The sequence below is a fragment of the Chelonoidis abingdonii genome, chromosome 5 (genome assembly GCF_003597395.2).
Source record: "Chelonoidis abingdonii isolate Lonesome George chromosome 5, CheloAbing_2.0, whole genome shotgun sequence".
NCBI classification, from domain to species: Eukaryota; Metazoa; Chordata; order Testudines; family Testudinidae; genus Chelonoidis; species Chelonoidis abingdonii.
The window spans coordinates 95,997,648-96,023,881 of NC_133773.1; the positions used below are offsets into that span (position 1 = coordinate 95,997,648).

Genomic DNA, 26,234 nt, shown 5'->3' on the forward strand with positions numbered 1-26,234 from the left:
ACCCACCTGCAAGAGAGAGTGAGTACACCCCACCCCCTTACTCTCCTGAATGGATATGCAGGATGTACCATGAACATTTCTTTATAGTGAAAACATCGCTTTTTGTCTTGGCTGAATTTACAATTTCTTTAGTCTGCTCTGTTTTTCACTTTAAGAAAGCTTCAGTGAAGCTGCTTGAGACCTAAATCACAATAGACCATGTATGCATGAATCTTCATTAGTGATCCCTTGGGGGTGACTGCTCAGTAAAGATTAAAGAAACTCACGCTAGTACATTTATCTAGAGGATGATGAATGGACTACTGCCCTCATCTGAAAGCAGCATAGGTATGGACAGCATCTCCAGCGAACAATCCATAAAGGGATGGCTTATGCCCTTAACAGTGTAGGGGTAACACTTTGTGGAGTACCTGTAGGGTGTCAGCATCTTGAACTGTATTTCCATGTAGCATAATAGGTCACTCTGTATGATTTTGGACAACAGATGAATGTAGGTAAATATTTGTATCTGGCCATGTAGTACAATGAGGATGATGAGTTCATTGGCATGAGAGCAATGTGGCACCATATTTTAGCTGAAGACAGGCACCATAGTTTAGTTGCAGTAACTTCCTTATTATATAAAGTTCTTTGGAAAAAAATTGTTAATGTTTTCATTTATGGGTGCCTTGCTGTATTGGAAATAAAAATATATGAAATATTAGCTTGAATCAATTACCTGGATTTTATTCATCTCTGGTTTGCCCTTCTCATCAGTAGCCTTCTCAGCTGCTTTTTTTTGACGGTGAGGGCCTTTCCCAAAGAATATGTAGTTTACAAAGGCATATTCCAGCAAGGCCAGAAATACAAACACAAAGCAACCCATGAGGTAAATATCTATTGCCTTTACATAGGGAATCTTTGGCAGTGTCTCCCTGAGATGAGTGCTGATTGTGGTCATGGTCAACACAGTTGTGATTCCTGTGAAGTTTAAAAAAAATGTTGATAAGGCAACTCTGATACGTTGTTCGTCACTTTGAAGGCAAAAAAGCTGCATCATTGCTCAAACACATTGCCATTGAGTTTGACATAGTTGGCTTAATTATTTCATGGGAGATTCCTAACCATTAAGGGAATGCATTTGTCATCTAGCAAAAAAATATTACCGGGAATCAAGACAATATGGTCTATGTAACATGCTAGGTTTATATACATAAACTGGTAGTGAAGGGAGCCAGTGAGGTGGAAAGTGGAAATTTGAAACAGCAGGTGCCTTAAGTGACACATTAAATTGCAAGGTCTGCAGGCATTTGGGGCCAACCCCCTTGCGTTTTCCATAGCAGGAGGGACAATCAGTTACCTGAACACTCTATTCTTCTCCAATTGCCTGTCTCATTAGTAGCCTACCCCGCTTATTTTTTTTTAAATTCACTTAAGACTCTTTCCAAATAATATGTGGTTTACAAAGGCACATTTCAGTGCTGGCTGATGTAGTCACTACAGAACAGGGATGTTATGGAGAAAATACTTGGTCTTGTCAGATGAGGGAACACTGCTAACTTGATTCTTAACGTAGCTATTCTGCCTGATCCCTATAGTGGAATTAAATTTACCAGTGTTCTTGGAGTCAGAATAAGTATCCTAGCCAGAGGAAAGGTATTAGGACTAATTTTGACTGAGGATAAGAGAGTTGAGGGGATAAATGGAGGCTCCAGAACAGAATTGTGGGCATTAGTGTAGCGAGGTTGGTGGTGCCATCATAATAGGCCTCTTCACTAATTTTCAAAGAGATTACTTCATTCTATGAGGTGAAACTTTTCCAGCTCATGGCTTTGTAATCTATTAACCACAATGTGATGAATTTTTGATATTGGTCTATGAGAATGAAACCATTTTCTATTCTGTTATAATCACAGGCCATTAATATATCTAATGAATAGCTCTAGACTCATTCAGTCATAAGGAGCTCCAATTAAATGAGACTGGGGAGCACATGATTTACTGCAGTTAGCCTTTGAAAAGGTTATAGGTTTAAACCACAGACTGTCCTTATACATGATGCTAACAGGCTGAGGCCCCCCTTTCAGATTGCTCAGCTAAATTGTAGCAGGTAGCATGGTATCACAATATGAACTGGCATGTGGGTGAAACACAGGGTCAAATTTTCAGTAACTGGAAATCAACATAGTCCCATTGACTATGGGGCCACGCTGAGTTACACAACTCAGTACTCAAGCCACTTCAATAGCTTTGAAAATAAATTACCTAGGGCAACTCTTGCAGCAGAGGCATCATAGTTGATCCAAAAAGATACCCACGATAGAATTGTGATCAACGTGGAAGGCATGTAGGTTTGCAAAATGAAGTAACCAATATTTCGTTTAAGCCGAAAACTAAGTGATAATCGAGGATATGCCCCTGAAAGAAGGATGAAAGTGACATTATGAAAACTTCAGCCATTGATACTTCTGTGTCAGGTGCACTTTTTGAGCTAGTCAGTGCTTACCTGTTGTAAATTCCACTTTTTTTGATACCATCTTGTAATCAACAATTGAGAACTGTGGGAGCTCAATATTATTAACTCCTGTTACTGCAGATTCCCCTCCATTCCAGTAAAACTCAATATCATCAGTGGTGTATCCATCTAAAACAAAGAAACACAATTTGACTATTGTTTGTTTTGGTTTTTTTTTGTTTTGATCAGTTGGTTTTCCAAGCCACACTTTTTAATGAGGAAGGAGCCATCATCTATTTATTCTGGGTTTGGAATGCTTGTTTTTAAAAATGTAGCGACTTGAATCATGAGTTCAATGTGCTGTTACATGAATTCCAAGTTACACACAAGTCATTGTTTTCTTTTTAGTAAGAGGCAATATCTAAGAGAATGGATATGCAGAAGATTATAAATAAAAATACAGAAATAAGATGAAAAATTATAGGAGAAGCTGATAGTACTGCTTGTAATTAAGGTTGCCCAACACTTCCCACTAGACCCTGTTTTCAGTACTTACAATTTTGCCAAACTTTATTTGTTCAGGTTAACATTTTTGTATGCTGGATGTTTGCATCAGGCAAAAATTTTTTGGAGAGCTTTATCAAAAATGGTTCAGCCACTTCTGAGAATAGTTTGGGAAATAGTTTAGTCCCCTTGGGCATTATAATGTAGTCTTTACATGATCACATACTATATTTAACATAGGACCCTTGCCTTGTTTAAGGCACTGGATGAATCTGCTCTGGGAATGAATCAGGGTTGTGCAGTGAAGGAGGCTGTCTGTAGGACTCCTGCCTTTGTTGCAGAGGTTGGAAGGTGTGTGATGAATGAGGCTGGGGATTACAGGAGGCAAGAATGGGCAGCCTCATGGTTAAGGCAGGGGAATGTGGGAGAATCCCTGCCTCTGGCACAGAGGTTTTGTGTGATGTTAGTCAAGTCCCATAAAGTAAACTTTTCACAGGTGACCACTAACTGTGTCCTTATTTTTTTTGAGTGTCCAACTTGAAATATCTTGTCTGATGTGGAAGTGCTGAGCTCTCATATGTACAGCTGACATGAATGGGAGCTGTACTTGGAACATACAAAGTGCTATATAAGCTAAGTACTCTGAAAAAACAGGCCGTAGGTGTCTTAAATTAGGATCTCATGACTGGTGGACACCTTTCTAACTTTAATCTCTGTGCCTCAGTTCCTTATCTGTAAAATGGGGATAATACCCTCCACCTTATAGGGAGTCATGAAAATGAATTGTTTGTAAAGCACTCAAATACTACAGTGATGAGTGCAACAGAAAAGCCTAGGAGGAAATGAAAAGCTCTGTCTTCAGAACAGGGTTTGAATAGTGTGCAGGTAAATAAGGCCTAAGGCTACACATTGAACAATGAGGAAGAAACATGACCAATAGCACTTTTTTGTGCCATATATATATAATATGCATAATTGCTAGAGCCAGGGCAATTTTTTGGGCCCAAACCTTTTTTGCTTGGAGCAGGGGGATATGAACCTAGATATTTCACATCCCTAGTGAGAGCTAATAGTTTGGTAATCTCTGCCAACTGAGCTACTGGAGTAACTAATGGCAATAATAAGTTGTCTACCTCTATGTGGACCAGCATTAAAAGGTGATAAACACAAATTTTGCCAGTGGATTTCATAGGTACTTGCTGATAGTGGAATGATAGTGAGATTCGGGAATCCTGGGTTTCACTGCAGGCTCTGGAGGGGAATGTGCTCTAGTGGTCACACACTCTTTTTTTGCCCCCTATGTGACCTCTTGTACCAGGTCTCGGTCTTCCCCAATTCTGGCTCCTCATCCCAGTCTCATTTTCCTCACCCAGCCAATCACAGTCTCCACTCCTCAGGCTTATCACTATGGCCCCCATCTGTGTGTCCAGAAAGCACCAGTCTCAATTCTCTGGTCTCACTGTTCCAATGCCAGTGTTGTTCTCCTTGCCCGTGGCCAAACCCAGTTCCTTCCTCCTGGCTTCTCTTCCAATTGACTTCTCTCATCATCATGGCCTCTGGTTAACCTCCCATTCTGCATCCCTACTGGCTCCTCAACCCCAGTCTCTGCCACCTGACTCCTTTTCTCAGTCTTTGTCAGTCTTATTTCTCTCTCTGCACCTCAGCTATTTATCAGAGCTGTCTCCCCCTCTCTCCTCAACTTCTTCCATCCCCCTCCACTGCTTCTTAATTCCATGTTCTTTGCCCAGCCAGTCCCAGGCTCTCCCCTCACCCCAACTCTGCTCCCAGTTTTCCTCTCCTCCCTCCCCCAGCCCAGCCTCCATTCTGAGGCTCCCTTGTACCACTCTAATCCCCCTGCATTTGAATCAGGCAACATCCTCCTTCATGCTGCCTGGGCCTGCGTGGTGGTGGTGGTGATGGGGTGTCATTGCACATGTTGGAGAGAGGCTCCCTGCTCTCAGTTCTGGTATTCTAACATGGACCTGACACAGCTTGCCGCAGCCCAGTGGCCAGTGTCTTTGGGGAATCTAGCTGCTAAAATCTAAGAAGTCTCCCTTAAGCTGGTACAAATTGAGATTTTCAAAGGCTTATAACAGGAGCTGACAACCTCTGGCATGCGGCTCGCTAGGGTAAGCACCCTGGCAGGCCGAGCCAGTTTGTTTACCTGCCGCGTTGGTGAGTTTGGCTGACCACGGCTCCGACTGGCTGTGGTTCGCCGTCCCAGGCCAATGGGGGAGGCAGAAAGCCACAGCCAGCACATCCCTCAGCCATGCTGCTTCCCGCCGCCCCCGTTGGCCTGGGACAGCAAACTGCGGCCAGTGGGAGTCATGGTCGGCCGAACTCACCGATGCAGCAGTAAGCGAACTGGCCTGGCCCGCCAGGGTGCTTACCCTGGCAAGCCACGTGGCAGAAGTTGCCAACCCCTGGCTTATTACTTGGACACATTTGGCTGAATTTCTGTGGGGACAGAAAAAGGCACATCCCTGACACACAAGCCACCCCCTGCTAAACCTCAATTCCCTTTTTCAAAGAAGTTGCCACAATTTTTTGACATGGGCAAAAGGTGTTTGCCCTCATCTCATTCTTGAAAACAGCCAAATTGTGTTAGCTGAAGTTTTCCAAAGAGTTTCAGCCTGAAGCAGACATTCAGCATGGAAAATTTCAGCCCAACTGTTTAAAGTTTTGCAAAGGTATAAAAAACTGAAAACAAGGTCTTTGAATGGGAAACATCAGGCAACCTTAATAGGGAGTGATGTTGGCTCTGTCTGTAATACAGTAATTGGACAGGGACTTTATTATTTGTTTGTGCAGGACCATAACTCAAAGGGTCCTTATTCTGATTGGGGGCCTCTTTTTATATCAGTATTAAATATGTGATATATGTGGTCTAGTGAGCAATACATATTTCAGTGTGATAAGGTTCACCTTGTGTTATAGCCTTACATGATGGTATATATGCATTTCAATAGATGTATCAATGGCACTACTGTCATGAATAAGGGCTTGTCTGCACTTACTGGGAGATCGACATGTGGCGATTGATGCATTGATGGTTGTTTTAGCGGGTCTAATGAAGACCCGCTAAATCACCCGCAGATCGCTGTCCCGTCAGCGTACTCCACCTAAACGAGAAGCGCAAGGAGAGTCGATGAGAGAGTGTCTCCTGTCAACATAGCATAGTATGGACCCCGCGGTAAGTAGATCTAAGTACGTCAACTTCAGCTACATTATTCACATAGCTGAAGTTGTGTAACTTAGATCAATCTCCCCCTGTAGTGTAGACAAGGCCTACGGATTACTCATTAGCAGGGTTTTGAAGAATCAGCCCAATATTTGGTAAGAGGTTTGTGGTTTGAAAAGAACAAGATAGAGTCAAAAAGAGAAACTGAGCTAGCACAGATAATCAATCATTGCATTGTCCTACTAAAGTGGATGTGCCTTTTAATTCATGGTGAAGAGCGTTAGTAACATAAAATAAGAAATATACAGTGTGGAGCAGCTACTATTTCTGGCTAGCAAATAATAAACAGCTCTCATTTCTAGCAGTGTCATGTTCTAACCTTCCCAAGCCCAGAATAGCCATAAAAATGATAGAAAATTGGTACTAGTGTGGGCTAAACATAGCTTTAAAATATGTTGATTGTTCACTGAACTTCTATACTGTACACATTCCTTCAGCAGCTGTTCTTCTCGATGGTGTGATTTCTCTTGCATATATGCCTATCAGTATTTCTAATGGTGGAATTTTTTTGTAATAGAAAAAGTAGTATTCATAATCCAGACAATATTTATGCTGCTTCCCAAACAAAATCTAATGAAATACTTAATTGATTTTAAAACAAGGTCAAAAACTGGGAATCTGAAGTCCCAAGTAATGGTTTTTAGTCATAATTACTGTGTGTGTGATCAGTAATATTTAACTATATTACGCATTCAGCTTAATTGAATCCTATTCACTCAATTACGTTCTGTTCCCTAAAATCAGAACACAAATCTTCATCTCAGTCCAGATGTATTCTTCGAAATAGGGAAAAACAATAACTGACTTTACTTGAGCCAATACATGAACACAAAGTATTTTAAAATGCATTTAAAGAATGTTAAACACAGGTCTTGCAAGTATTTAACAAATTTAGAAATCTTATTCCATCATCATCATCATCATCATCTCTTCTCTTTGATTAGCGGAGCATTACCAGATGAAATAGAGCACAAGGGGGCACTCAAGATCTGCTGTAGTTAGTTGCATCCACGCAGTCCCTGAAGGTTTGGGATCTAGTTTCATTTATCCTTCACACTTAATCAAACATTTCATTCCATGTGTGAATTTAGGATCACTCACCCTTACAAAGTTTGTATCGTAGAGGATTACTCATGCTAGCTTATTTTGCACAATAGCAGTTAGCATACATTAGCAAAAAGCGGGATTTCAGGATGAAAATGTAAGTAGTTTGATATGTGAAATTGTAACTAATCATGAGGCTACATATAGAGATTAATTTGGGGTTTAATAAATTTCCTCGATGCTGTCAGAGAGAATGTGGCCTGTTTTTATACTGACACTGTAACAGGCTAGCCCATATTAATCATTCAACAGATTCACCTAGTTTTGACACTTTTTGTCCATATAAAGAATGAAAAGGGTTTTAGGCTCTTTAGAAAAAGTGTGCTCCTACAGAAACAAACAGATATACTGAAGCCTTGTTTAAGAGTTAATTTGCTGGAGGAAAAACTCTTTTTCCAGCTCCAATATCTCTCTAGAAATAGCAGAATTGATATTCTGACTTCAATATTTTCAATTCAGCTATGTAGACCAAAGAAAAGCTATTGTATAGGTACAATAATACAATACTGCATCTTTGTATTGTCAGCAATTGTCAATGCAACACAGCACTGTCAATCCAGCTGCTTTACATTTTCTTAGATCAACATCTGAGAAGTTATTTAGCATGGATAAAGACACAAGTTCCATATGTCTAAAAAGTAAATAGGTTGTGAAAGAAGTAAGCTACAAATCTTACTATTCCAAGAACAATTGCTATAGAAGGAGTTTTACTATCCACATGAGACAGCAAATGAGCAATGTGTTAGAGATTACTCCATTTCCTTATATAACTGGGCTCTTTTTTTCCTCTCTGCTACTTAGGTGTCATGACCCCTTAGAGGTTAAAATAATGCAAAGTCTACATTTACCTCTCAGATCCATTCCTATTTTATCTCAGTAACGCTCAACTGAGACACTCTGCCCCAAGGTGGTGGTGGGGTGCTCACAATCTAAATAGATAAGTCGGACAATAGAAGTATTTAATATCCCTGTTTTACCGATGGGGAACTGAGGCACAAACAGATAAAGTGATTAACCTGTGGTTGCTTTGTTGCAGAGCAAGGAACTTATCCAGATCTCCTGAGGCCTTTCAGATGCCTTAACCATCAGACCATCCTTTGTCAGTGCTCCATTGCTTGGAATTCCAGCAGACTATCTCATTCTGATCTTTGCTGCCAGTTACATTTTTACAGTATTTCCTTATTTTATCTAGTTACTACCATCGTGACTCCATTTTCTTCATTCTGCCATTAATACATCTCAAAACACTTGCCACTGGGAGAAAATGAATCCTACACTGATACAATGAACAGCACTGCCGCTCCCCAAAACATGACCAAGAAATCAAAGATCTAATGGGTTAAGTTTGGAAAGCAGAAGCCCAAAGCTGTTTTTAAACTGGTATTACCCCACATAGCCTGCTCAGAGATTTGTTTTAGGACTGGCCTATTTATCTACAAATGTATGGAGCGCATATGCTTTTTTCAATTGATAGTAAGGAAGACTTCCTGTAATACCTAATGACAGATGGTGGTTTGGAATTGAGGACTTGAGTCAGAACTTGGCACTGGATTGCCTCAAACAGATGCTGATGGAGGGCACTTGGCAGATGCCCAGAGTCTGACAAGGAAAAAGACATTGTACTTTTTGAACAATAATACATCAAACAAATACCATGTGTGATTTTTCCAGTTGGGGGCATCCCATTCTGTAGATGTCTATTAAAAACACACAGTAACTGTTACTACTGCGTGTTGTCTAAGGTCACCCATACAGCATGCCTATCTAGGTTTAATATCTGTTTGCTACCTAGCACAATGGGGATCTGGTCAAAGTCTCTAAGGGAGAGATCCACAAAGGGATTTAGGTGCCTGACTGCAACTTTAGGTGTCTAAATTCTATCTCACCAGTTGTTGTTGGGTCCTCCCCCATTATAACTTTTACCCCAGAGGTTAGAAGATTTGCTCAGGGTATGGGAGACTTGGGTTCAATCTCCCTCTTCTGCCTGATGTGGAGAAGGGAGTTGAACTTGGGGTTGCCCCGCTCCTAGGAGAGTGCCCTAACCACAGGGCTATAGGGTATTCTGGGGGCTGGTTGCTCTCAGTCTTTCTTGTTGAAGCTGTTCCATTGTGCATAAATTAAGTGCACTGCAATGGGGAGACTGGAACCTGGGTTTCCCACCACTCAGGTGCCCGAACCACTGGGCTATAGAGTCATTCTCACGCTTGCTTTTGCCTAATGCAAATTTAATTATTTATAGACAGTGGAACGGCTTCAACAGGGCAGACAGAGAGAGACCTGCCCCAAATACCCCATAGCCCAGTGTTTCAGACACACTCTCAGGACGGGAGAGACCCAAGTTCAAATTCCTTCTCCATACTGGTGTGGGGGAGAGGGAGACTAGAACCTGGGTCCAGGGCCGGCTCTAGGCACCAGCTGACCAAGCACGTGCTTGGGGCAGAAGGCGCTCGGGTTTTGTTTGTTTTTGTTTTTGTTTCAGCCGGGCAGAGCTCGGGGGGAGGAGTGTGTGTGAGTTTGGGTGGCGCTTGGAGGGGGCGGGGGCTTCGGCGGCGCTCGGGGGGGCGGGTTCAGCGGCACTCGCGGGGAGGGGGTGTTATGGCGGGGCGGCGCCTTTTTTTTTTATTTTCACTTGGGGTGGCAAAAAAGTTAGAGCTGGCCCAGCCTGGGCCTCCACATCCAGGTGAGTTCTCTAACTACTGGGCTAAAGTAATAAGGAGTGCACCCCCTCTTAACCTAGTTACTTTTGCAAGAAAGGGTTTTGGCATATGATTCCAGGAGAGGGTTCACAGCTGTGAAACCTGAGCAGAAGGTGGCTTCTCCGTCTGGCCTAGAGTTAGTTGCCTAAGTCCCTTTGAAGGGCAGGATTTATGAACAACCCCTCTTTTTGGCATTTCTCCTTGACTATCTCTAGGCACCTCCCTGCTCAACATGTTGGCTTTTGTGGATCCCATTCTTAGGTGCCTAACTTAGGCACCCAGCTGCAGGACTGTGGATTCCCCTAAGTGTCAGAGTGCCTAAAAGTTACTCAGGCTACATCTTCACTACCCGCCGTATTGGTGGGTAGCAATCGATTTCTCGGGGATTGACATATCGCGTCTCATTTAGACGCGATATATCGATTCCCGAACGAGCTCCTGTCTACTCCGGAACTCCACCAATGCAAACGGCGGTAGCGGAGTTGACAGGGGGAGCCGCGGACGTTGATCCCGCTCTGTGAGGACGGTAGGTAACTCGATCTAAGATACTTCGACTTCAGCTACACTATTCACGTAGCTGAAGTTGTGTATCTTAGATCGATTCCCCCCCCTAGTGTAGACCAGCCCTCAGCACTGCAATTCTAAGTCCCCTTTATCGATCTAGCCCTAGGTGGTGGTGTAATCATAATAATGGAGCTATAGATAGAAACTTTACATAGCAGAAGATTTACACTACATTCTTGGTACTTTGGAGATTCATACAAATTGTAACGCTTTTGGCATTCCATGAAAATACTGGGTCTGATACATCACTCCATTACTCTGGATTTATGCCAGTGACTTCAATGGAATGCCACCAGCATAAAACAGACATATATAAGGGAGAGGACAGCCAGGACCTACATATTGCTATTTTTTAATCTTCTAAGGTATTCAAGTACAGGGGGATGCCCGCTTTGATCACTATAGGACACCTTGATGATCTTAATTACTTCCTTGCCATTCTTTTCCCCCTTAAATTTCTCCCTGTTCAACAGTACATAACTTCTCTACTGCCTCCTCTTTCCTTTGCAATGATGCATTCAAACATCAAATATTGTACTTGCTGCAATTTCCTGTTTCCAAGAATGCGATCATATATGTACAGGAAGGGCCAGTGCAAGGATGTTTCGCGCCCTAGGCGAAACTTCCACCTTGTGCCCCTGCCCTAAGGCGCCCCCCTTGCAGCAGTTTTCCACCCCCACCCTGCGTCCAGAGGAAGACCCCCGCCCCAGCTCACCCCTGCTCCGTGCACGAGCACCCCAAGCACCCTGTGGCTGCTTCACTTCTCCCACCTCCCAGGCTTGCAGCGCCTAAGCTGATTGGCACCACAAGCCTGGGAGGCGGGAGAAATGAAGCAGCCATGGCATGCTTGGGGAGGAGGCAGGGCAGGAGTGAGCTGGGGGGGGAGTTCCCCTGCATGCTGCTCCCCCCTTACTTACTGCAGGCGGCCCTCCCCGCGCTCCCCTGCCCCAACTCCCTCTGCCTAAATGCTGGTGGCGACCGTGGCGGCCGAAGATCCGGCCTCCACGGTCACTGCCAAAGAAAGTGGCGCCCCACAAATCCCAGCACCCTAGGTGACTGCCTAGGTCGCCTAAATGGTTGCACCGGCCCTGTGTACAGGAGTGTTATACAGTATCATGATATGACCCATTGCTAACTAGATTGTTGTCAGTTTTATCTTTGGCCTTTGTAAACCACACTTTCACTATTGCTCTGTCTAAGCTGATTTTTAACCAGTTCTCCAGGGCTTTTATTTCCTCAATTTTTTTGTGTAATTTACTTAAACTTTAAGTTCTATTTCTAAAATCCTGTTGGTTCTCAAATTCTGCTTATCAGTGAAGAGACTTGATTTAATTATCATCATAATCCAGCAGGCGAAAGATGCCTGAAAACTTAAGTTCATTTAAATGTGGGAAGAGGAGACTTTCTGCAGATATTGTCCATTATTTAACTTCCATTTCAAAGACATTTTGATTGTTACTCTCTCAAAATTAACAGCAGTGATATTGACAGCTTTCTTTGGGTCTTTATTTTTAAACAAATCAGGCATGCATTTTTTGCCTCTCATTAGTAGAAAAACTTACCATTCTGTGCTTGCACAAACTGGATATTGTGTATGTAACTGAAGTAATTGTATATGCAATATTTGTGCACAGATGCACACTTGACATTTAAAAATTAGCTCTTATATATGCAATCTTCATCCACTAGTTCCTACAAATTTGAGCCAGCTGCTCAGCTGGTAATTTGGTATAGCTCCAGTGATTTCAATATGTACTTCCGTGGAGCGACACAAATTTATACCAGACAAAGTTCTAGCCTTTGACTCTATCCCTTGTTTCAAAATCTTCCTTTCTCTGTATGTTATACAGCCAATAGAAATAATTGCTTTCCCTCAGCATTGGCCCCCTTAGTTCATCTTTTATTCCCCATTTTGGACTGCCATACTCTCCTGGTGTTTGTAATGTGTGGTTATGTCATTGCGGGACCATAATCCTGGAAGTTTTTCCAACTTCAAATGCTTTAGAAATTTAAAAACAAAACTAAACCAAACCTATTTGTAAGCACATTAGGTCAACATTGGCTATAGATGTCTAGCTAATTAGCATTCATTTAATGTAGTTCAGTCAATATTGCATGGTACATAGTTTTGTCTACTCATATTGTAAACACATCTTGCCTTTGAGCATTTATTTCTTCTGACTGCTTAAGATCTACTTCTAAGCACAACCATTTTGTTCCCAGGCAGATTCCTCCAAATTTAGATGTGACTATTTTATTTTTCATGATGCAGACACTGGGAATACAGGTCCACCTGTGCTGTGTTCTATGGTATTTAGGGTTAAAACTGGGTTCCATTTAAATCAGCTGAGTTTTGATTTCAGTGGGACCAGGATTGATTGGTGATTGATCCAATCTATGAACCAATGCACAACACTGCATGTTTACTCATGTCATAATATAAAATATGTCTGCCTAACCTATTTTCATGTAGTGTTAGTGTTACCATGACCATGATAGAGAAGACAGTTTTATTTTAATCCTAATACGGATGTTTATATTTGACTAAAAGGTTAGCCTTTAGGCTGATACTTTCCTATGTCCTGCTAACCCAAAGGTGACCTATAATAAAGAATTAATAAAAATAACAGGAAAATTTCAGTGTTGATGCAATGATCACGCATTCTAATATATATCTATTTGACCTCTGTTTTCAAATGCTTTTTTTCATCTAGTTGACCTTTGTGACCACGGTTAAAGATTAATCAAGCATTTTTATAATTACTAGGAGCAAAGAAAAGCCTATTCAGAGCACCAGACCCGAAAATTAGGGAAGATCAGATCCTGATTAAAATCCAGATCCAAATCATATCTACTGTTATAATAGGATAAATCAAAATTCAGTTCTGACCTCAGTTTCATGGGGGAGACCGTGTGTGGATGAGCCACCCCCATTTTAAACACCTTTTTCATTTAGCCCAGTTCAGAGCCGGGCTAATGATTACAGTGGATGAAATGCTGGTGGCCCATCTACAGTAGGTTCTCAACTTTGCTAACTGTGGGGAAGCAGAGTTGGTGCTAGCAATGATGGGGAAAATTTTGCAAGATTGTAGTAGAGAAAACTTAGAAGTCCTATTCTCCATTGCAGTGGTTTAGAGGAAATGTGTCCAAATACCAGCAAAATGAGGCTGAGAGTTTAAAGGTGAGGGGTGGAAGTTCTGGGTACACTCCGCTGCTCATGTTACCAGTGGTCTTTCTGCATGAACAATGTGCATATGACATTGCACATCTGACTTATTTTTTTTAAAGGGATGTGGTCAAATGTAAAGGGGTGAACTGGGGAGCAGGAAGTTGAGGCGTCATGATTTCTTTAGAACACAACATACTATCTAGTAACTCAACCTAAAGGAAAATTTCACACTGAAAAGTCAAAATGAGAAGCCAATAAAAGGAGAGGGTTATAATGGAAAGTTTTAGGCCTTTCTAGCCTAATAGGTGTCACTACTGTACAGCCTATAATAGTGATTACAATTAGAGAGACTGATGGTGTTCAGAGCAGTGTTAACTTTCAAACATTGGCTTCTATCCCCATTGAAGTTAGGAGCAGAGTGTGGCCATATATTGAGAGAGAGCGGGGGACTACTGGTATCATGTCCACCAAGCTGGTCAAGCTACTGTGGCCATCTTGGCTGTCAATGTGGAATTGAACTAGGGGCCTTCAGAGCTAAAAGCATGAGCTGCTATAGCTTGAGCTAAAGTTGCTTAGTAGCGGGCTGTAATAACTCATATTTTCTGTGGGTCAGAAAGATGGGATCCATGCTTACCAGTGGGTTACACTACCAGATATCAGAGTAGTGGGTGGACTGTAAGGCCAACAGAAGAGCAGGCATTCCACACAAAGAAGCTCCAACAGCTGCAGGACTTGGGCCAGATTTCCTTACTGATCCTTAAACTCTGCACAAATTCTACCCTGTGCCCCTAGCCTGACTAACATGAAACCTGCCCATGTGGAAGCATATGAAATGTTTGAATTAATATCCCTGTTGCGTGGGGTTTTCAATGGAATGTGAGATCCTTTGGCACTAAAACTTGAATTCAAGTCCAGAAAGTGATCCTGTGTGGATGGGCATGGAAGGAAGGGGATCTTTTGAATAACATTGAATTTTCTTAGAGAGAGTTCTCTGCAGATAACAATAGGATTTAGGGGAAGGCTTGTCCTTTTGGTAGCAGAGAAGGTCATAACTATTTTTAAGACAGGAGTATGAGGGAACTAGATGGGTCGAGATATATTGGGGGTTGGATTTGGCTCTCACAACCTGAACCGAATCAATAGACATATGAATATTTAAATTCATCCTGGGTTTTGATTATCTACCTTTTAAGCAGCTGTTCACACCTTGGCAGAAAACCAGGAAATGAATAAACTGTGCTAAAGGCCATAAAATACCACAACGTTTGTATTAACTCAAAACCGTGCATGCCTGGTCTTCCAAAATGTGAAATGACAAGGTTCAGAGCTTATTTTGACTGCCTCTAACTAAAGAGATCTAATATTTCCCTTTTCAACTGAAAAGTTGCCAAGAGCTATTGCAACATAGCAGTAATCCTGAGTTCTGGTGACATCACTATGTAGGGCTTCTTTGCCATCTTTGTGGATGTGAATGTTAGAACTTGTATAATGTGAGAATGCTTGAGGCACTTAGGTATTTCTGGCAAGACTCTATAGCTCACAACGATTTAATAGTTGGCTATCATTTTGGTACCTAATGAACAGTGGAACTACAACAATTAAAACACCCTTAGAATGCCATCTGGAGATAATACAGTCTGAAAAATATTGGGCAGGATTTTGATCTCAGGTGCATATGTATATCTCCAAATGAATTCAATAGGAATCCTTTAAGCTAATTTAAGAGTAGAAGCTGGACCAGTTTCTCAAGATTCACAAACAGACTTCTGCAATGAGTTAGAATACATTTCCAATTACCGTCTTTAATCCCTTGTTCAGGGGAACAATTTATCTCTTGTTCAAGTCCATACCTTCCTCCCTCCACCAGAACTTCAGTTCTGAGTAACAGGCTGTGTTTTTCCTCTCAACCTAGCATTAGACTTATGAGGTAACATAACATCTTAATTCTTGGGCCTGACTGAGCTGGTATGGAAAGGTTTCTGTGCCAGCTTTTGTTGCCGCTGGGGCCATCAAGAGACAGTTCAGGACATTGTAAGTTAGAGCAGTCCTGAGGCTACTCTAATTTATGCTAGTGAGTGGTAATGGGTCCCAAGGGGCCGTTAGCCAACCAGGGAACACTGGAACATTGCAGCAAAATGGCCAGACCCCTTCCCTGGGATGCATTCCCAACATGCTCCCTATGCTGTGGTTACAGCAACTATGCGGCCCAGAGAAATCCTCAACTATCTGGTTAGGACAGATTAACAGTCCCTTGCACTGCTAAAGCAGCGCATAGAAACTGCATTGGGGGCAAGAGTCTGTCTCAGTCTCCAGTGCTTTCCTGCTGACCCCTCTAGCTTTGTTACAAATTACTTATGCAAATGAAAGGCAGACACAATGGTTATTTCAATTATTTTTCTATCAGTTTCTATCAGCACCTAAGGGTGAGCTAGGCACCTCCAGAAACAGAAAACTTGATTGCTGCTCCAACAAGCATACAAAGTAAATTAGACATGATGTTATAAAAGTGGAGAGAGGAGACTCATAGACTTAAAGGCCAGAAAGGACCATCATGATCATCTAGTTGGACCTCCTGCGCATTGCCCACCCACTCCTGTCAGAGACCCATAACTTCTGGTTGAGTTATTGAAGTCCTCAAATCATTGTTTAAAGACTTCAAGTTATAGAGAATTCACCATTTACACTAATTTAAACTTGCAAGTGACCTGCACCTCTTTCTGCAGAGGAAGGAGAAAACCCCCTGGGTTTCTGCCAATCTGACTGGGGAAAATTCCTTCCTGACTCCAAATATGGTGATCAGTTAAACCCTGAGCATGTGGGCAAAACTCACCAGCCAGACACCTGAGAAAGAATTCTCTATAGTAACTCAGAGCCCTTCCCATCTAGTGTTCCTTTGAGGGGGTCAACAAGCATGTGGACAAGGGGGATCCAGTGGATATAGTGCACTTAGATTTTCAGAAGGCCTTTGACAAGGTCCCTCACCAAAGGCTCTTAAGCAAAATAGGATAAGAGGGAAGGTCCTCTCCTGGTAATTGGTTAAAAGATAGGAAACAAAGAGTAGGAATAAATGGTCCATTTTCAGAATGAAGATAGGTAAATAGTGGTGTCCCCCAGGGGTCTGTACTGGGACCAATCCTATTCAACATATTCATAAATGATCTGGAAAAAGGGGTAAACTGTGAGGTGGCAAAACTTGCAGATGATACAAAACTACTCAAGATAGTTATGTCCCAGGCAGACTGTGAAGAGCTACAAAAGGATCTCATGAAACTGGGTGACTGGGCAACAAAATGACAGATGAAATTCAGTGTTGATAAATGCAAAGTAATGCATATCGGCTGTGTTTGGTTTTCTGAAATTAGAAAGTTGGCAACCCCAAGCCCCACCCTCTTCTGTGGCCCCAGCCAGGCTGGAAGTTGGAGCGGGATCATAGTAAGAGTTGCCCAGTTAGCCTAGGCCACAGTGGGGAGCCCTGGACTCTTGACCTTCCCTAGGTGCAGGGCTGGAGTACCTGACAGCAGCCCCCAGCCTGTGTCCCCAAGCCCGGGGTGCACTACCCAGGGCAAGTGGAGGGTCTGGGATTCCACACAGCAGCCTGAACTCCCTGGGCAGCTCTGGAGGAGAGGAGGAGCAGGGTCTGGGGCCTTGTGGCAAGGGGGTCTAAGGCCCACCTCACATCCCACCCCCACTGGGAAGAGGCTGGCACCACCCCTGAGCTTCAGTGAATCTGGGACACCTGCTGTCCTGGAGTCATTCAGCCCAGGACTGGGACTTGAACTCTGTATTTCAGGACTGTCCTGCCCAATTTGGGGTGGGTGTTCACCCTACTAGATGTGATTGGTGCATCAGGCACTTAAGAACTAAATTCCTTGTATCTGCTGACAAGCAAGTTCCCCTATCTAGGCTTGAATTTAAGACAGTTTTTCAGCTCTAATAAGAAAACCTTTTACTCTGAAGCACAGGTTCCTACCACCCACGTAGTTCAAATGCAATCCTATTCCAGATCAATGCAATCTTGTCTCAAGTGGGGAGCTGTGATAAATCTGTTCAAATCTCATTCTGTCACAACACTGTGCGTCAACAGGAAAGATAATGAAAGTTTAGGTATGAACATGGTTCTTCTTTCCTGACAACAAACCACCTATAGAGTCCAGTGGACTATCTCATTGATTCACTATAATATTACTTGAAATTGATTGCTGTTTCATTCCAGCATTACATGTATTTAGTGTTATGGTTGTCTCTACTTTGTACAGAAATAGACATAGAAACAATAGAGAATAACAGACTGTTTTCTCAACGGGGGATGCCTTTTCTCATGCTGTAGCTGGCTTAAAACACTACTCTCCATTCCTCCCACACCTTTCTAATTAGGTTTGGGGAATAGTTTTCATTGGGTCTGCTCAATCCTACCACATTGATTATGGTTACAAAAAGAAAGCTCCTGACGTGGTTAAAACATAATTCAGTGTTATGTAGAAGAGTCTAAACCATATTTTAATTGCATTCTTGAACTACGCTGCAGCCTTAAATTTGTCACAGCTTTTTAAGGTCTGAAGGGACCATTCTGATCATCAGTTCAGACCTTCTGCATAACACAGACTATAGAACCTTACCCCAAATTTTCTGCATCAAGTCCATAATTCTGCAGAGTAAACACACAGTTTACTCCTGTCTGTCTTGCAATAGCGAGCCATGTTTCAGCCATGTTGCTGAAGGATAGTAGGACGTACAAATGAAGCAGAGTCCTATCCTCGCCCTTTATTTTGCTGAGTGCAGGTGTAACACCGACAGACCCTGGTCGCTGGCAAGTGGGATTGAACCTGGGACCTCAGTGTATGAGCCTCTACTGTATGAGATAAAAGCCAACTGGCTCTTAATCTCTCTCTCTCTGCCAGCAGGGGCGGCTCTAGGCATTTTGCTGCCCCAAGCACGGCAGGCAGGCTGTCTTCGGCGGCTTGCCTGTGGAGGGTCCGCTGGTCCTGTGGACCCTCCGCAGGCAAGCCGCTGAAGACAGCCTGCCTGCCGCCCTCACAGCAACCGGCAGAGCACCCCCAGTGGCTTGCCGCCCCAAGCACAAGTTTGGCGTGCTGGGACCTGGAGCTGCCCCTGTCTGCCAGTCAGCTAGCACAGAACATCACACCCAGGAGGTGTGTGTGTTACACAGGCTGGCAGAAATGTGGTCCTTAAGCTTCTGCCATGACTGAAAACCCCAAAGAGTGGAAAAAGTAGGGCACTGGTATATTCGCCTTAGTCCTACCCTCCCTTATGCACTGGCTAGCAGAGCTAGGTCATCATATATGTTGGCAGTGCAGCATGATAAAGGTGAACTGCAGCAATTGGGGCTGCCATGGGCACTGCCTAAGTGGTCTTGTAAGTCACTACTTAGTATATGTTACAAGTCGCTCTCCATGCCAGTCCATAGAGGATATGAGTTGTTGCTGTCCCAAGCAGGGAACACTGACTTTATGCTCATGCTGGGGCAGCTCATGGTTTTAGCTCTGGAGGTCCCTGATTTAATCTCTTGTGTGTCAGCCAAGATTGTGGCTGTCACTCTCTGAGGCATGATGACATCTCAGAGCAGCTTTCTGCCTTTAAAGACTCAGGATTTAGTGAACAAATTGAGTAAAGATCATATAATTCTGGGTACAGAAACATGCATAAATTAATCATCTTTTCTGTGCCTAAACATGCACATTTCTCTGTTTGGTAGCTGTGCAGTTTATGGAGTAATGGAAATAGTGGCCTGCACAGATACAAGTAAAAAATTTTTAAAAAAGCTGACTTTGAAAAGCTTTATAAAAACACCAAAATAATCTGCTGGCTAATTCTATTTCTCTTCCTCTGCTCTGCTGGAGGCATGATACCAGATTAGATAATAGGTCCATAGTCAACTTCTGTTCCTATCCAGTGCAGCTGTTGTAACAGTTTTCCATAACATATTGCATTTACTAAATAGTAAATAATGAAAGTGTGAATTCTCAGCCTTTATATAGCAATTTACGTCTTCGGAGCATTGTAATTAGCTAATTCTCCCAACCCCTTTGTGAGACAGAATGACTCACTGGCCCTGTTTATATTGACACCCTGTGATATATTTGTCTCTTCTATGGATAGTTTAGGAATATGTTATTTGTTGTGCAGTCTAATTCCTATGGGGCTTCTAAATTGGGGGGAAGATCACTGCTGAAATGGCATGAAAGTAATTCATGTACCTCCAGTTTCCCTAGGTAAGGCTAGATTGTGGGGTTAAAGTACAGGTCTGCAATGTGGCTAGTGCAAAGCTGCATTGCCCCAGTGAATGCACTAGGAAGCACTGAGCCGCAGGAGGAGGGACAAAATGCCTCCCGGAACTCCTTAGGAGGGTGAAGCATTTGTTCTGTTTTATTCCCAGCTAGTTCAGCTGACCAGTGGGCTGAGATGACAGGAGGGATGGCCAGTCTCTTTTCTCCCACCCTTTGGGGTGTCTGTGCTCAGGAAACCATGGGCTGCAGCTGTAGCTATTTCACATAGGGAAGGGAGGGAAAGGATTGCTCCAGCATCCTCCCCACTGGTGCACTCCCACGTGCAGTGCCCAGTCACAATCTGACCCACAAATAATATATAAATTATTAATCCAGGTGTAAGACAAAACTAACAAAATGTGGAGGTGACAGGGTGCAGTGTGAGATGCTTCTGTGAACATAACTCTAAAACATCCATCTTCTCTTAGCAGTCAGCTGATTTCTGCAAAATCAATGTTGTTTAAGGAGCTATCCAGCAGCACTAATTTCCCCGATCATGGGACTAGATGAGCATGTAAAAAAAAAAATATCATGAATCATTCACAAAGTTCAATTTCCTTCTCTTTGTTGGCATTTAACATCTGAATAGCATGTGTGAGGATCAGATGCTATTTTTAGTGCCAATCTGAAATAGTGATCTGATACCCTGCCATTAGTAAAGCAGTCTAAGGCTTTTGTTTGCAATCGTTAGCTCATACTATATATTTTATATAACTGTATTTGCATATGAACTCCCCCAAACCTTGTTTCATCTATGAGTGAATTTAGATCAGTGTAGTTGTTGATCCTGGAAAAAAAGCCCTCTAAATTGAGAATATAGTTCTCTAAAGACATAGTGTTTAGACGTTAAACGTGTTTATCTTGCATCCCTCATCATGTTCTTTACATTTTTAATTGTCATGCAAGTTTCCCATTGTTTAATTTTGGATGCTGCCAGATAATTTAGATTCTCAGTCAGGAAAATAGCAGTGCACAGGCTGTCCTAAACTTCTCTTAATATTTCATCCTGTTTCCAAAATGACTTTTACCATATCTCCTGTTTGGTCAGCCTAAAGGGGGGTTTGAGACCTAGTGCCCAGTGTTGGCCCAACACTTAGAGAGCATGCTAAAATGGGTGAATAAAGAACACAAGGCAGATTATCAGCTGGTTTAAATTAAGTGAGCTCTTCTGATTTTTAAATGGGTCTGTGCCAATTTACATCAGCTGAGGAGCTGGACCATTAAGTCTATTTGAATTACATGCTACTGAGTGCTGTACACTTAGTGGTTCATTCTAGTGCTGAGTGGGGATATTGCTATCTGCATTTCTTTCATTCAATTACCTGGTTTTCATGTCTATCCTACATGTGTGGAGGGTACACTGATATATCAGTAGCATCAGGGATGATGATAACTCTCAGGATGGTGAGGCTGGGTGAGAGATACTTAAAAAGTCAAGGGATTTTCAAAAGCAGTCAGCATTAGGCTAACTCTGCTCCCACTGAAATCAATGGGAGCTCTGGTAGCAAAAGAAAGATAATGACAATTGGGAGCTTGTCATCCCAAAGTGAGTGGTGATGGCTATTCAGTGAGGATTTTCATGATCCATGTTGCCCCTGAATTCTGTCCCAAGTGTATTAATTCTTGCAACTGTAGAATAGGGTGTAAAATTGAGAGGAAACACTTTCCAGTTGTCTGGAATGGGTGGCTTGATAAATCATGTAGTGTGAGATTTCTACATGGTGGCGAATGCCACACAGTTCATTGGTACTCGGGCTATTTCAACTTGCTTAATGCAGTTTGAAGTTTGATTTCCCAACAACCCTCAAATTCAATAATCAAATTCTTCTCTGACTTCCCATGTAATCCCATTGGGACTGTTTAGTGATTTTTCTTAACACTGGACTAAGATTATGAAAAGGATGAATCTTTGTTCTAAGATTTAAAAAAGTGACTCTTTATTAGCCCCTGATTTTGAAAAGCGAGGGAGGCCAGCAGTTCCCAGTGAAGTTGATATGAGCAATTGAGTGCTCAGCACTTTTGAAAATCAAGCTGCTTATTTAATTGCCAAAATTAAAACATGGATTATGGAGCCAAATTTTTGGCATTTTTTTTTTTTAAAATTTTTTCTGATCATAAAGCTGTATTTTCAGGTGCACTGCCTATAATTTTGAGTTCTTAAAATGTATTTAGAGATACTATATCCATTATTTTAAAAGGTTAGTATATCTGAGACAGTACACCAAGGAGAAAATATTATAATGTTAGACATTTCTGAGGGAGATTTTCAAAGGCACAAACAGCGCTGTAGTATCTGAACACATTGGCTTTCAGAGGGAGTTATGTCTTGCAGTGCCATTTGTGCCTTTTGAAAATCACTCCCTTAATTTTCAGTAGAGCTGGTCTACCTACTGACTGAAAACAATGTATTCAGCAATTTTGCATAACCGATCAGTTTTTAAAGATTTTGTCAATTTGAAACTGCTTAGCAAATATTATAAACACACTGAAACTCTGAGTTCAGTAGATTATTTGACATTCTCTAGTTAAGGTTTGTCACTGGTTGCTTAAATAACATAGTATTGTCTGTTTCCTGATTAGATTTGAATTAATCTTTATTACCTGATTCTAATATTTTTGTTTGTTGATTACACAGATCTCAGCTACATACCTGAATGCTCCTGACTCCAAATTTTAAACCAAACAAAGCTTCAGTTGTATGAAGGTTCTCAAACAGTAAATAATGAAGTATTATTAATATTAATGGTTTCTAATTCCCTAGACTCCCTAGACTCTTTACAAACAAGTTTTTATATTTGTTGATCAGCTCTAGTCATTAATGCTAATAACTGGGCTTGATTATTCAAGTGCTTCCCTAGCAAAGAGGACTGGGGAGTTCATTTAATTACTATTACTATGTATCCTATATATTTATATTAACTCACAGTGCTAGTAGTTATTGCAGATAAGGTGACCCCTTATTGAGAGTCCAGGGATGAATTGTTCTCCAAATGTACTGACTGCAGGGCTTTTTAATCACAAACCAGGAGATGAGCCCAGCAGCAAGTACATTACAGCATTTTGTGCCAGAAAGATGGTGAGCTGGGACTGCAAAGTCTGAAGTAGCAGAGCTACCAACCATTATGTGCAGCTTTGCGGCTTATGAAAGAAGTTTCCAGTTACAGTATTGTATTACAACACTTATTGGGAGTTTCACAAAAAAGCAGAAATAAATACTAGTTACAGTAATAGGTTAACACACTGCTACACTTAATTTACAAAAGTTATAATGTGACAACTGGAACTGTTTCATAGAAACTGCTGCAATGTCCTATTTGAGATATTCTGCTTCTGAAGTTTTTAATCAGATATATTGAGATAATGTGCTCTATGTAGCCAATGGATTCCATTTTGACTTAAATAACATTGCAAGTATACAAGCACCATTCCATAAATTTCACCATGGAGTTTTGTGTGATTCTCCTATCTGTAGAGAAATATTAAGATACGAGGAAGAAGAATTTAATCTTACAGAGCTTGAAACTGTGCCCATTGAAGACAATGGCAAAGCTCCTATTGGCTTTAATGATATAGGATCCAGGACCTCATTTTTATAGTGTCTTTCATCTGAGATTCTAAAAGTGCTTTGCAAATGTTAATATTAGTGTTACTTTTTAGATGAATAAATTGAGGTGAGGTGACTTTCCCAAGATAAGATACTATGGTGAGCAGGTGACAGAGAAGGCAAAAGCTCTGACTCAGGGCTCTGATCTAACCATTACACGCACTCCCTCCTTTAGGCAAGAGACCTTCACAGAAATTTGATAGTCTTGGATCAGCAAAATAATGTGAATTAAATGTGGCTCACTTATGCAATTTATTTCATTAAAGGCATTTATATAGTTTCTGTACACAAACCAGATTGATAAGAATATAGTAGGGCTCTGAATTCTGTTCTAGACCAACTATAAACTTTACTTAACCAATAAATTATTTTCAATTCAAAGATGCAGTGTGGTCAACCCTCTCTCTCCCACAACTTACAACTTTCGATTTCTAGTGTGCAGTTTTGTTCATCCAGAGGGTATCTGCGTAGATCCATCATGCAAGCAGCTGTAGTTGTAATCCTATAAGAAGGAAAAAGATGGCTTCAGGAAAAAAGTCCCTGGGTATGGTATCTGTGACAAAATATTTTACTGTTTTAATGAGCAGCTTCTTTTACAGCCGCTAGCCACATCACCAGGCTCTATGAGTCTTACAATTAAATATTTGCTATTCTGTATGGCTGGTAACCATATGTTCCATAAAGAGAATCTATTGATATTAAAATACATTAGCAAAATTCCTACTGAGAACTGCAGCTCAACACATAAGAGAAGCGCTGATGTTTTAGTGAAAATTCAACTTGGGTGTCTCATTTTAAGATTGGCAGTCAAGGTCTCTTCAAATTTATATTATAAACATTTTTCTCTATAACCTATGTATTGAGTGCTGCCTAAAATGAAAACTTTATCTATCTTTGCTTACCGTTATTGTACATTTATATTTAAAATTTCTATAACAATTTTCATCCAAGCTTTAAATATTAGTGAAGGAAGCGTTTTAAATAATAGATAGTGAACTAGCATATGCTTTCATAAATCAATCCATCATTTATCAGTGATAAATAGACTAGACTGCCCCAAAATAGAGCTATGCTATCAAAAAATGATGCACTGTAACATAAAAATAACATGTTCTCCTCCAAACAACTGTTCTCTCTGATAATAGCCACAATATGGGCTACATTCTCCTTCTTGCTAATTAAAGCAGTCCTAGAGAAGCGATTGTGGCATTGAAAATGAGACTAGACATAACACTAGTGATTCTACTGGAAGGAACAATCCTTCATATACGGGGATGTGTGATGGATGATTTAGGAGGTCTTTACCATTTTTCACTTTTATGGTTCGATAGTTCAGAAAGGATGAATTCTTATCTCTAAGCTGGAGAAATGTTTCTAAGCGCTACCGAACAGGAAATTGGCACAGAACTGAAATGGGAAAATAGCAAAAGGTAGCAGTGAAATGAGGGACCACTATATTTTTATGATTGTAGGGGAACCAGCTCCCTTCCTGGACTTTGGTTAGATCCCAGTTCTGCAGAGAACTTCAGCAGGTGTTTAATTTTCAGCACATGAAGCCAATGGGAGGCAGGATTAATCACTGGGCTTAACCAGGAAATTGGGGTTTAAATCTTAAACTTGCTCATAGACTTCCTGTCTGGCCTTAGGTAAGTCAGTTGGTGTTTTTGAAAATGTTACCCAATATGAATTAGTAGCCTAAGTCCTATTGACTTTCAATGAGACTTAAGCTCCTAAATGCCTAAATCACTTTTGAAAATGAGATGTAGATACTTGTGAAAATTTTCCCCTAATACTCAATGGTCAGTTCTCATCTGTAAAATGGGGATAGTACCTAACATGGATATTGTGAGGATAAGATAAATTAATAATTTTGAAGCATTCAGATATGGTGGTGATGAATGCCATGGAGGTACCTAGGAAGACATACAGAAATTTATTACTGGTGTGCTGAAAGTTAAGCAACAATCTAAGTACTGTCCAGAATTGGGGATATAATCTGCTACAGCTATAAATATGCTGCATACCTTAGTGCCACAGTGTGTTTAAAGTTTCTTAGTTATAAAAATTATACATATACGCACATAGTTTTAAACTCTATACTTAAGGACTAATTAAAGATAGCATTGTTATGTGGCTCTGTAGCGAGGTGGTGTGGCTCCCCTCCTCCACAGGGAGGGTTGAGCCCCATCAATCATCCCCCAGGGCAGAACCGCTGGGCAGAAGTCCCGCCCCTCAAAGGGTCAGGCGGCGACCCGGAAGGATAAAAGCTGGGCCTCAGCCTTCAGTCAGGCCCCAGCTGCCGCCGGGAGCAGACGTGCCTGCCGGCTCTCGTCACTGGGAGGCTGCTGAGACCCGAGGCCGGTACCAGGAGCTGCCAGAGCTACCCCGTGCCCAATACGACGAGGAGCTGCCAGAGCTACCCCGTCCTTGCTATGGCCCCGAGGAGCCGTCGGACCAGACCTGGCCCGCCGTCCCTGAGGTACTCCCGGACCTGCCGCCCAGTCCTGACTGGGAGGAGCCCATGGTGCTGGGCGACCCTGCGGACCAGGTAGGAAATGAGGGGGAAATTGGAAGTAGCCCGGGGGCAGCTGACTACAGTCAGGCTGCAGAGGGCCCCGAGCCTATGGCCGTGTG

The 26,234-nt window shown here is 41.9% G+C and overlaps 1 protein-coding gene across 1 annotated transcript in view; it reads right to left on the minus strand.

Moving 5' to 3' along the window:
* Positions 1-26,234, minus strand: part of GABRB1 (gamma-aminobutyric acid type A receptor subunit beta1) — a 231,229-nt gene that overhangs the window by 6,327 nt on the left and 198,668 nt on the right. Inside the window, exons 5-8 of the mRNA XM_075066493.1 lie at positions 24,020-24,102; positions 2,486-2,623; positions 2,245-2,397; positions 719-960 (exon numbers count right to left, since the gene is read on the minus strand). Of these exons, the coding sequence (XP_074922594.1) occupies positions 719-960; positions 2,245-2,397; positions 2,486-2,623; positions 24,020-24,102 (616 nt within the window). The remainder of the gene's footprint in view (positions 1-718; positions 961-2,244; positions 2,398-2,485; positions 2,624-24,019; positions 24,103-26,234) is intronic.